Source organism: Rhodnius prolixus, unplaced genomic scaffold (assembly GCF_049639745.1).
Source record: "Rhodnius prolixus isolate KJV_2025 unplaced genomic scaffold, Rpr scaffold_1, whole genome shotgun sequence".
NCBI classification, from domain to species: Eukaryota; Metazoa; Arthropoda; class Insecta; order Hemiptera; family Reduviidae; genus Rhodnius; species Rhodnius prolixus.
In genome coordinates, this window is record NW_027411581.1 from 5,380,393 (window position 1) to 5,393,173 (window position 12,781).

Here is a 12,781-nt window from a genome sequence, read left to right on the forward strand (position 1 = left end):
TTTTTAGTATTACTTCTGGCAAGACTGATAATAAAGCAAAGAGATGTGACTTCAAGCCTCTTTCAGAACTACTTATTATCTTTCTATCTCAGCGTCCTCTTATATTCGTGTAGATCTTCTACTGCTTGTTTTGATTTCGTGATGTTCTGGTTTTTTTTTTTTTTGGTTCTCGGCGATGTTCTCTTGACAGTTAATTAGTATCAATACTATTCCTTTACTCTGATAAGTTCAAAACTTTGTGCTTGCTACTATTCTTTTAAGTTTAATTTGGCGTACATTTGCTAATTAATTAATTTAAAGTATTTTATTGGGAAATTTGAGGTCGATTGTTATCAGTAACAAGGGACCACAAAGTCATATTAACAGCATTACTAACAATTTATCATTCGTTCAAAAATCTTTAGATGTGAATATCTCAAAAACAAAGCGTTTACGGGCATACCACCAAAGGAATTTTTTTTCTTGTTTTGAGGTCCTAAATTCATATTTTAAGTTAGGACACTTAACCTTGAAACACCCTTTATTATAAATGTTTATATTGTAGGGAAATTGGAATGTTGGGACTGTGAGTGGCCACTGGTTGAGGGTATCTGAGAAGGGATGACCGCTAGGGGTGGCAATAAAGTTGCAGGTAGCAAGGACAGTCCTTTTTCCATTCCATTACTGTGTGTGATGTGTGTTGGGCCTTGTGTTGGCGTTAGAATCTTATGTCTTATGAGAATAAACTATACTTATGATAGATTGGTGTTTATTTCAACCCTTAGATTTTTAAAGTATTAATTTGTGTTTTGTTTTCTTTAGTTTTTCCTTTAACTCATTTTATATTCTACAATATGATGAATAATAATAAAAACAATTATAATCATCCATTCCATTTTGAATTTTTACAGCACAAATTTTTTGTATTGGGTCCAATCTAATACATATAAGTATTATAAGTGGCCTCCAGGCTTATAATTAATTTCCAAACTGGCCTATAAGATCAATTGGATTGGTCATCCCTGCTCTAATCCATTTCTCATTGCTTGCTTTGCCCTTTCTTCAAATTTTAATTCACTTACCTCATCTTACATAACTTTCCTTTATACTTAGAATTTGTACTTAAAACTTTGTTTATGGTCGGATCCGTTATTAAAACCCAAGACTACTTCAGGGATTATTGACAATTTATTATTTATACATTGTAAAGTTGGTGTGTCTTCTGTTCTGAGAGGTCTAGAAGCAGACTGGACAGAAGACACACCAACCCTTACCTTTGTAAAAATATTTTATTATCAATTAGTCCAGAAGATTACCTGGACTCTAGGCTGGAAGTTCGGCAAAAATAAAAATCATGACTCGATTTAGTATTATTCTTTCTTCCTTTATGTTTCAACTTCATTCAATGGTTTTTGGGAATTTTATCCACCACACATCCTTTTCAGACCCACAGGAATCTCCAGAGCTGGTGCTTTTGGTGAAAACTGGAAACACAAAGGTAGGTACGATCACAGTACTCACCTTTGACTCGTTAAGAAAAAAAGGGCACAATTAATTGTTCTCAAGGAGCTTTTTAAATAACCACAGCCAGTTTCCAAGAGAACCCTACAGGAATCAATTTCCGTCTGCTCTATCTATAGAAAACGGAACTTTTATTGGAGAATTTTGGCGACAAAATCGTAAAAAGCTTTAAAATATTTTTTTATTAAAGTCAAAACCTTATTATAAGAAGCGCCAACAGTATCGCATCTAAATTATGTTACCTCGGGTTCAGGAAATATTTTGCATTTCCCGTGTAATTCAATCACACACGCAGAAACACAAAATCGGAGTAATTTTTTTGTTATTAGGATGAAAGAGAAAAAAATAAATAATCTGTCCAAAAAATAAAAAAGAAAGAATTTATTTTTAAACAAAACTTCAATTACAAATACAACATAGAAATGTAAATAAATGTTTATGTATTCTGGCAAAACAGCTGTAAGTTATTAAAATATACTGCTTACTATACATGAAAAATCTTTAAAATAAAAATAGCAGTAATTTTAGAATTCACACAGGATTATGTAACTATATTTAGTTTTCTTCAAATTAACAGACATTAATTACAACTTGAGAAAAGAAAGATAACTTTATAAAAAATAAAATACAAAATAACACAAAAACAAAGCTAATTTGGAATTATAAGACATAAAAAAAAACCAAATAACTCAATTATCATTTTCTCTATGGCGTGGGAGTTACTAATGCTGCCACGCAAGCAGCTTCGCAGATCCCAAAGGCCGAATTACATGCAGTTAATGCTGGCACTGCGGCTATCTGGGATCCTGGTACTGTGCCGAAAGTGAAGCCAGCAGCTGAGAAGCATGCTACCACTACGGCAGCACATCCTGCGTAGCATATACCTGCTGCTATTGGTCCTGCTGCAGCAGGACCTAAATTAAGCAAAAGAAATAACAGATCGTTCAAGTTACTCAGGTAATTTTGACAGAATTAAATAGAAATATTCAATTATTTTTTTTTATATTGTGATTTTTTTGTTTTGAAGTTATTAAGAGAACTATACGTTATTCTTTAGAGGGAAGCTATCCAGCTAAAAATAGCTACATATATAGGGTGAACCAGTAAGTAATGTCCATAGGCCTACTTTCCTTTATGTACCCCCAAAGAAAAAAATCACAAATGCTCAAATCTGGTAAGCGCGCAGGCCACTCCTCGTCACCCCTCAAAGAGACGAGGCCTGGGGGAACACTTGCCTCAATCTCGCCATTGAAATCCTAGCAGTGTGGGATGTAGCCCCGTCCTGTTGGAACCAAATGTCTCCCATGTGTGGGGGTACATAAAGGAAAAAGTTTTTAAACATCGTCCACATACCCAGGAAGAACTTAAGGACAGAATCAGAGGGGAAGTGACGGCAATACACATCGAAATGTGCAGAAGAGCGGTTGAAAACTTCAGAATTCGCCTTCAAGAGTGCATCGCGGCTGACGGCCGCCACCTGCGTGATATCTTCTTTCAAACTTAATGTAAAAAACTAGATTCTGTACTGAATTAAACGATATAAACATAATTTCTGAAAGTTGAATTGTTTTTGTTTTACATCCCTTTAAAACCGGTTCATACCTTTTGCCCCACCCTGTACCTCGGGTTAGCTCCCCACTGACAAATTTGAATAGTGAATCACCACTTTATAAAACACACTAACTAGCTATTTATTTTTGAATCAATCTGAATTTTAGTCCCCAAATTAATTTCTTGGAAAAAAAAATCATTGAACATTTATTGGAACAAAAATACGTACCAGTAACCAATAATACCATAATGAAGTATGAAATAAGATTTATTCCATTCATTATGGCAGTTGAGTGAAAATGTGATTAAAAGTACAGTGTTCACTTGTCTAGACTACATATGGCATTCAACACTTTCAAGAATTGCACTTAGTAACTAAAAATGCGCAAGCGCAGATCCTACCTTAACTGCAATTTAGTATTGGGAAACACTGACGTGGGAATCACAGAAAATGACAAGAACTGAGTATATATATCCTTATCCTCCACTTATCAGCCAATCAAATTAGTTTGATTTAAGTCAAGTTAACGTTTACACGTTTATGGCCTGGATAATTTATATTTGTACTTGTACTCTTACGAGAAATTTTTTAAAAAATTTAGTTAAGAAATTATATTTCCAGATAAATAAACAGCTCCAATAGATTAACAAATGGATCGTATTGTTTTTATATTTTTATTACTTTTTCTGTTAAGTAAGGTAAGTATGTGATGATGCTAAATTTTTGAGTTGTCTCAATAATTGTCCATTTTGAGGTTCACTGAATCCTAAAACACAAAAAAAACCTCGAGGTAAAATTTCACAAAATCACTAAACTTCCTCAAACTGGAAGTAAGAGAAAATAAATAACAACAAAATTAAGGAATTCCTTTCTGAATATGTCCTGTTATGCAACATCATTTAGAAGGTTCTATCCCACTTTCTTTGATATTTGTTTACAGTCACTCTTAGCTTGGAAATTTTTCAAATGGTTTTAGAATTGTTTTCCCTTCACCAGTAATGCATGCAGTGGTTTCCAAATTGATGAACAATCGCAAGAGAGGGCAACTTTACTCAGAAATACTTTTATTATGTATAAAGTTACCAAAAAATTATAAATATCTGGTAGATGCCTTAATAGGCGATAAAATAAGAAAAGGAGGTAGGAGGTAAGGGAAACAATAGGCGTATTCTAAGAAATTCGCATGCATGAATACACGGTATTAAATTAAGACTTTTTTTATTTATTTTCTTGTACTAAGCAAGAAAAGATTTTTCTCGCGTTGTCTTGCTCTAATTTCAGAAATTTATGTTCCCATCGAAAATATTCTAATTAGGAGTTAAACATATAAGGATCTAAATTGTCTGGAATAGAATAATCCTGCGTTTTCATTTAATTTAGTTGGAAATATAAAAGTTCCTTTGACTCAATTTCAGCACTGATAAATATAAAAGTTCCTTTAATTCAATTTCAGCACTGATAAATTTTATTAACTTGGATATTTAAATTAAATTGCTAAATTGTGATTTGATATAAATTTTCTCATTCTATAATATCTGTACATTTTACTTTGAAACAATATCGTGATCATTTTGAATTCTCGCGGCTAATTTACCATGCTGTTTAGTATACATATAGAAGGCAGTGAATGGGACCAATACAATAAAGGTTATAGATGAAGTAGCAGCATATCTAACCTGCTCACCATAGGTTCACGGTTGATATCTTGGGAAGATCGTAAGTATTTCAAACTTTCTAATCACTAAGTGAATTTAGATTTCATTGTTTTGAAGAATTGTTGAAATCAATCATTTTGAAAATAAGACTAACTGTCACGTACATCAGAAAATGTTAGTAGCATTTGGTTAAGAATTCGAGTGGAAATAAAACTTAAATTATTAATGAAATTACTGGAATTGTTAAAACTTTTCGCGTGATTAGTTACGATTGCAAGATTCGATATTTTTTTTTGCTAGTGAGATTTGATTTCAGAGTTCCATTTCATTTGAATCTTCTTTAGAGTGCTTACTTTATTTAGAATTCTCATCTTTTTCAACTAAAAACTTTTGTGGTACACTTTTCTATATTCATATATATTTATTATAAATATTCATTATATTTTCCCTATTTCTTAGGAGGAGTCTTAGAGACTCAGCAGTTTCATAGAATAACAATAAGATCAAGACCTAAGCTTCTCCAACACCAATATCCAGATATTCAAGGTATTTCAGATATTAAGTATACTTAATTGTTGCAACTCTTTGGATTTGATGTAACTACAAACGAGCTCTTTTTCCACCACACATGTAACATTACAACTTAATGACTACGTTTGTGTATCGAAAGGTGCATACTTGCGATATTCAGTTGCTCAAAGGATCGCGACTATGTTTTTAAATATTTTAAAATAGGCGCTAATGGCCATAGACGTCGATGCGCCGGCAAAAAAAAAAAAAAATATTTTAAATTTTGTTGGGAGATATCTTACATTTTGATGTAGTAGTGAAGATGTACCTTATTAGTAAAGTGATGCTTACAAGAAACTGTCCAATATAGATTCACGTAATTTAGAATGTGTTCGAGTAGAGGCTACAGGCATACAATTTTTTTTGGAGTGGCATTTTTGTAAAAAAAAAAATTATTTTGAAGAGCTTATGACAAAATCAATTATAAATGGATTAGCCATTAAGAACATTACTCAAATTAGAGCAGTAGTTCTTATTATTAAAAAGAAGTAGGATCTTCATGTTTTGCTGGTCAAATTGAGAAATTTTATTTATTATCAATTCAAAGAGCTCCCCCTTCATGATTGTCAGTTCAGAGCAGATAATCCGAGGGTCTTATTGCAGATCGAGACCCTTACTGGAAAGTTTATCAACCATTGACAGGTACTGGATTTAAATACAGTTAATGACAGTCATATTCAAACACTATTTTTCTGTTTCTTTATCTGTTTTTATTTTATTTGTTTGTGAGTCAGGATGAACAAATAACACACATATATTAAGTAAATTTTTATTTTACACAACATAACCCTTTTTTTAATTTATAAACTGTAAAAATTTAGCCAAAATAGATAATAGTTTCGAAATATCTCGTCACCAACGAGACTTTCATATTCATACTTTGGCAACAATTAACATTTTTTAATTAAAAAAAAGTCAATATTTTGTTGTGTAGCCTTTTCTCGTAATTACTTCAGATAACCTCCTAGGCATCGACTCAACAAGTTTCTTGGTGGTTTCCGGAGTAATATTTAGATCTGGTGACTGTGGGGGTGTTGCCATCACTTTGGGACAATTATATAATAGCCATTCTCTGGTTTTAACGGCCTTGTGGTTGGGATCATTATCCTGATAGAAAATAAAATTCCTTTCAATTCCCAAATTTTGGACCGATTCATAATCCTGGTGTTAAATTTAATTTTCCCTACCCAAGAAGCTGAGAAGCACCCCCCCCCCCCAAATCATCACAGATCCATACTTTACTGTCTGTTGAAGATTCTTTACAGAAAGGCTTTCATTTCTTTTGCTCCAAACTTTACAGTTTCCATCGCATTGAAAAAATGTTAATTTTAGTTTCATCGGTAAATAGAACATTTGCATACAGACCGTCGAGGTGAACTCTGTTAAAAAACGAGTTAAATCTTTTCTAAATTAAAGATTTTGATAAATTGATAATTCCATCAATCCATCATGGATAAAAAGGAATAGAGTTAACTCTACTTAGCAAACTTAAATTCCCTGCATTCCAAAAAGAAAAAACAACAAGAAGAGGGACCTTGATGAATTAAGCGTGCCATTCTGATAGATAATACAGGTTTTGGCCAGTGCCCTTATCTAAGAAATCTTGAGGTTTGTTCAACATTACCTATAAAAACAACAATTTTGAAGCAAACAGTTTTGAGCCGAGAAGAAGCAGTAAGTTCCCGGTAAGTTATTTCAATTCTTCATCTATCTGCCTTTATACCGCAAACTTAAATCTTGTAAGCGTCTTAGTTCGCTCTAGTTAAAATTGATTTTTTTTTCCTGGATCCCAACTGATATTTTCGGTAGATTTTAATTGTAATAGCGAAAAGTACGTTAAGCCCCGCCTGAAAAAATAGGCGATTACTTTACTTTACTACTACTTTTAGTATTTTAGTTTCTCTATTAAAATGTTTTAAGTAATGCATGGTATTATTTTTTTTGTTTAACCAAAATGCTAATAGACTAGAGATTAGAACAATTTTGTATGCATTTTCTCGTATCCTTTAAAGATGACTACATTGGAAAAGTAGATTAGTTTTAGCTAGGGCTACATTTGTTAAAATAAGTGGATACATAGATGTTTGTTTAAGTTTAGATTGTTATGAAGATAGGTATTATTATTATTTTTTAACAAAAGTGCCATTATTGCCGTGTATTTAGCTTTGTTTTTACCTTTTTTGTGTAAATATTTTGATTTTTAAAATTGTTTAGAGTACATACTGAATTATATTTTAATTAAATTTTTAGCATTATTTTTAAATATGCATATTAATTGGAAACCACATATTTAGCGATTTATTTATTAAACACTTGCATCGAATACTGTCATGTTTGCCTGAATTGGTTGGAACCTTTGGCATTGTCATAGATATTTTTCTGCCATGCCATATATTGAGCTTGAAGATGATCGGATTTCTGAACTAATGATTCGTAAGTTTTTTTTCAGTAAATAATTAAAGAATGCATGATATAAAATGAATTTATTTGAATAAGATTTGACTAGGGTAAACATTTGTTTTTCTTTAGTAAAAAAAGTAGTTTACTTGTGAATGTTGTTTGTAAGTTATTGGTTTATTGTTTCATTTATCTTAAGTGTAAAGAGCATGCTATCTAGCGAAAATATCTTAAACTAAACTTTTGAATAGTTCTAACAATTGTCATACGCTTGCACTTTTTATAACGTAATTTCTAGTCATTTCATTTATAATTGAATTGAACTGAACGGAATCTGTATTAATTATTGTTAAATATGAATGTAAGGTGGTGGTAAGAGTCTCCAACATGGTTAAATGCGAGAGTAAAGTGTTCCTACAGGTCTAGTGTGTTACCCAAATGATCCTCAACATCTTGGTAAATACTTCATATGAATGTATTATACAAAAAATGGATAATTAGATTTTAAAAAATAAAAACGAATTAATTAATAATATTTTATTTATTTTTCCTTTTAATCTATTATTTAATATAAACAATATTTGTTATACATAATATTTCTTAATGCTAGGTAAAACTAAGTAAACATTATAATTATTTAATTTTCAATAAATAATGTTGATTTTCAGAATCAATGCTGGTGATACCAGAGTACTGTCTTCAAAACTGTTCAACAATGGAAGCCCAAGTGAAAGAGACGTAAAAACATCAATCCAATGTGAATATTCCAACAAACATTGTTGAGGAATCTATAAAAAAAAAAGTATGTAATTATTATATGTAATATGCATTATGTTATCAAAATTAAAAATTGCAAGTTTAGAAAAAATGAATAAAAAAGTCTTTAAAAAAAATATTTTTTAATTTCTTTATTAAATCTGTTAATTATTATGAAAAAGTAAAAATAAAACTTAAAAAATTAATAACATTTTACTTATATTTTAAAGTGATAAAGAAAATGCGACAACATCTCCCGACTTCATGATTCTTTGAGAGAGATTGGTGATGGATGTTAAGAACCGTCGAAGCGACAACATCTCCCGACTTCATGATTCTTTGAGAGATGGGGGTGATGGATGTTAAGAACCGTCGAAGCGACAACATCTCCCGACTTCATGATTCTTTGAGAGAGAGAGGTGATGGTTGTTAGACTAGATTAATATGAACCGTCGAAGCGACAACATCTCCCGACTTCATGATTCTTTGAGAGAGGGAGGTGATGGATGTTAAGAACCGTCGAAGCGACAACATCTCCCGACTTCATGATTCTTTGAGAGAGATTGGTGATGGATGTTAAGAACCGTCGAAGCGACAACATCTCCCGACTTCATGATTCTTTGAGAGAGAGAGAGAGGTGATGGATGTTAGACTAGATTAATATAAGACTGCTGATCATAAACATAAAAATATCAAATAATTGTACACCAATGAATTTTGGTAGAAAACGTTTTCTTGAATACTAACTTGAATTAATTCAATAATTTACTAACTCAATTAAACATCTGTAATAAATGTTTTGTTGAGACATTATTTAGTGTGAAAATAGATGAGGAATAGCAATAATTTTAAGCAATACTTAAAAAGAAAATAAGAAATTGACTAATCTGTACAATTTGTTTAAAATTAATACCTTTCTTTTGTTAATTATTCATTACTACCTACGAATAGTGCATGCCCATGCTACCTAGCGGCTATTGCTGCAACTAGCTCTAGTCCAAATAAATTTCTAGTTCCAACAGTGGCCATTAGATAGCATGGGCGTATAAACTTTTAGTTTTCTAAAGTTGTTTTAAATATTTTTAATTTTTCAGTAATAGTGAAGATTTCTTATTTTTATTAATGTTGGGAATTTTCTTTTATTTAGATATATGGTTATAAATTATGGATGTATTTTTTCTTATACATTAATATTGAAATAATACATAATTCTTCAAAAGCTCCGTGTAACTATCTAATCTTGTGAAATTATGAATATACATAAGGTTTCGTGGCCTTAAATTGTTTAACTTAGGATTCAAGATTGGCGAGGAATAGGTCAAATAAAAAACAAACTCGTGTTTTTTGCCAACGTTTCGACAAATATATTGGTCCTCTTCAGGGCGTGCCTATACGGTTTGTTTGAGTTACAGAAACTGTGAAATTACTTTTAGTATTTAGTTTACCACCAGGTAGCACTTAATCTCTATATATACAGTTGTAAAAACAATTTTACTTCAGTACGACTTGAGTTACGATTTAGTTTATATTTTCTCCACCAGGGAGCACTAACTCTCTATATATAAGGCTGTAATCACAATTTATTTTCAGTACGATCTGTGTGATTCAGAGGAGTAGATCGCTCTGTTGCTCGTAAATGTAAGTGTAAAGTGGTCCTATATAAGTCTTGTGAGTCGCTAACATGACTAAATGTGAATGTATGGAGGTCCTATATAAGTCTTGTGAGTCTCCAACATGGTTAAATGTAAGTGTAAAGTGGTCCTATGTAAGTCTTGTGAGTCGCTAACATGATTAAATTTAAGTGTAAAGTGGTCCTATGTATGTCTTGTGAGTCGCTAACATGACTAAATGTGAATGTATGGAGGTCCTATATAAGTCTTGTGAGTCTCCAACATGGTTAAATGTAAGTGTAAAGTGGTCCTATGTAAGTCTTGTGAGTCGCTAACATGACTAAATGTGGTTTAGGCTGAAGTCTAGAGAGTGTGAAGAAGAAGTAGTCAAGTTACAACAATGGCAGCCAGAGTCTAGAGAGTGGTAAGAGGAAGGTAAAATAATAAGTGGGAAATTGGTTGCCAAAGTCTAGAGAGTGTGAGAGCAAGGTTAAAATACGACAGCGCGTGATATCTAGTGACAGCTGGTGGAACTAATATAGCGGTTGCCATGGTGATATGACGCGGCCAGAGGGTATATAAGAAAGTTCGCCGCGCGGGCCGGGCCGGGTGGGGAGATTATTTGCCTTCCGACCGTCGAAGCGACAACATCTCCATAACCACAACACGACACTTTATCAAGAAGTTTTTGGATGGAGATGTGTTGACAAGATATATTTGGAGTGACGAGCGATAATACCCCCCTACATCAAGCAGTACGACTTGTGTCGTACTGAACACCATTTTTTTTTGTTCACGTGTATATAGGAGGTATCATATGATATTAGCGTCTTATCACCATGGAGACGTCCGCCCATTAGTTCAGTTAACTCCTCCCACTGGCTAGCACCGCCCATATTTTGTTAACATTGCTCTTACACTCTCTAGACCTTGCCAGGCATTTTCAATTTTATTATTTTACGTACCTCTTACACTCTCTAGACTTTTGCAACCATTCATTATTATTTTATCATCCTCTTACACACTCTCTAGACTCTGGCAGCCATTGCTGCTTTTATTATTTGATCTAATTTTTAACTTGACAGGTTAGTGGCTCTCTATGGCGGATTTTTTTGGAACTAACTTTTGTTTTCCCGCTTTTTGAATATTTTTTTTTAAACTTTGCTCTACACACTCTCTAGACTCTGGCAGCCATTTTTATAACTTTCACTTTTTAAGGAATTGACGTTTTTCAATAATTTGCTACACCATTCTTAATGATTTACCCTCTGTAGTACTATTTTTTTTTTTTTTAACGTTTTTAACCATTTTTTTACAACGCGAACTTATTTTTTTTACAAACGCGAAAGTATCTAAGATTTACAAAAAAAAGTTGAAATTCAACCATTATTGTATTTATTTTCTTTGAGGATAACAAGCAATAAATATTAAATTCATTTGTTATAGAAAGTGTGAGGGCGGCTAGTTATTAAAAAAAAAAATCATAAAAATATTTAGAAATTAGAACAATTTAGAAAAATGAATTTTGTTACTTCCACAGTGAAATAATATTCATATTAATGCTTCTCTATTTACTAGTTCATAACTATTCATAAAAATGAATAAATTAATTTTAAAAAACAGATTTTTTGAACGAAAAAATAGCTTACAAATCTAATGTCACTCAGCAATAAGATATCTGAATATCCGTTTCGATATTTTTATATAATAAATTTATCTGCATTTTACACAGATGGCTACTTTTTTCCTGCAACAAAATGAAAATCCTGTTGTCTTTCTCACGAAAATCACTAAATAAATCATAATATTAACCGAAAAAGCTAGATAGAAAGTGTGCGAGTGGCTAGTTAATAGAAAATATTCGTTCCACCCTCCCTCCCTGCAAAAATCACTTACCTATATAGTCTGGCAGTACTATTGCCCACTCGACAAGCAACATTCATTTTATGCATTTTTCTCAGCATAAAACAATTTATTTTATCTTACTTACGGTATCATTAATTAACACATACCTAATGCCATCTAAATATAATATTGCATAATTAAAAAAAGCTCAAGCTACATCTATAATTAATAAAAACAATGGAGTTAATGAAATAATTAACTTTAGTTCATGCTGTCACTCCTAGTTAGCAGTACAATCGCTATTTTAACTAAAGAAAATTCAAAATTAGTTTATATTTTCTCCACCAGGAAGCACTAACTCTCTATATATACAGCTGTAATCACAATTTATTTTCAGTACGATCTGTGTGATTCAGAGGAGTAGATCGCTCTGTTGCTCGTCTCCAATAACATATCTACTCTAGTCACACATCTCTATCATCAAATATGTGTGTCTAGTCTAAAACCTCTATTATAAACATGAAAGTATAAGAATTATTATTAAAAAAAATGAAATTCAACCATTATTGTATTTATTTTCTTTGAGGATGACAAGCAATAAATATTAAATTCATTTGTTATAGAAAGTGTGAGGGCGGCTAGTTATTAAAAAAAAATTCATAAAAATATTTAGAATTTAGAACAATTTAGAAAAATGAATTTTGTTACTTCCACAGTGAAATAATATTCATATTAATGCTTCTCTATTTACTAGTTCATAACTAAAAATGAATAAATTAATTAAAAAAAACAGATTTTTTGAACGAAAAAATAGCTTACAAATCTAATGTCACTCAGCAATAAGATATCTGAATATTCGTTTCGATATTTTTATATAATCAATTTATCTGCATTTT

The 12,781-nt window shown here is 31.7% G+C and overlaps 1 protein-coding gene and 1 long non-coding RNA gene across 2 annotated transcripts; one reads left to right on the plus strand and one right to left on the minus strand.

The window, feature by feature from the left end:
• Window positions 1-1,857: 1,857 nt before the first annotated feature.
• LOC141454885 (uncharacterized) lies at window positions 1,858-3,477 on the minus strand. The gene is made up of 2 exons (XM_074129604.1): window positions 3,281-3,477; window positions 1,858-2,414 (listed from the first exon to the last, which is right to left on the minus strand). The coding sequence occupies exons 1-2, from the start codon at window positions 3,330-3,332 to the stop codon at window positions 2,206-2,208; spliced, it is 261 nt and encodes an 86-aa protein (XP_073985705.1). The 5' UTR covers window positions 3,333-3,477; the 3' UTR covers window positions 1,858-2,205.
• LOC141455059 (uncharacterized) lies at window positions 2,443-8,419 on the plus strand. The gene is made up of 4 exons (XR_012459136.1): window positions 2,443-2,457; window positions 3,993-4,768; window positions 5,167-8,130; window positions 8,343-8,419. It is a non-coding gene; the product is annotated as an uncharacterized lncRNA (long non-coding RNA).
• Window positions 8,420-12,781: the final 4,362 nt, after the last annotated feature.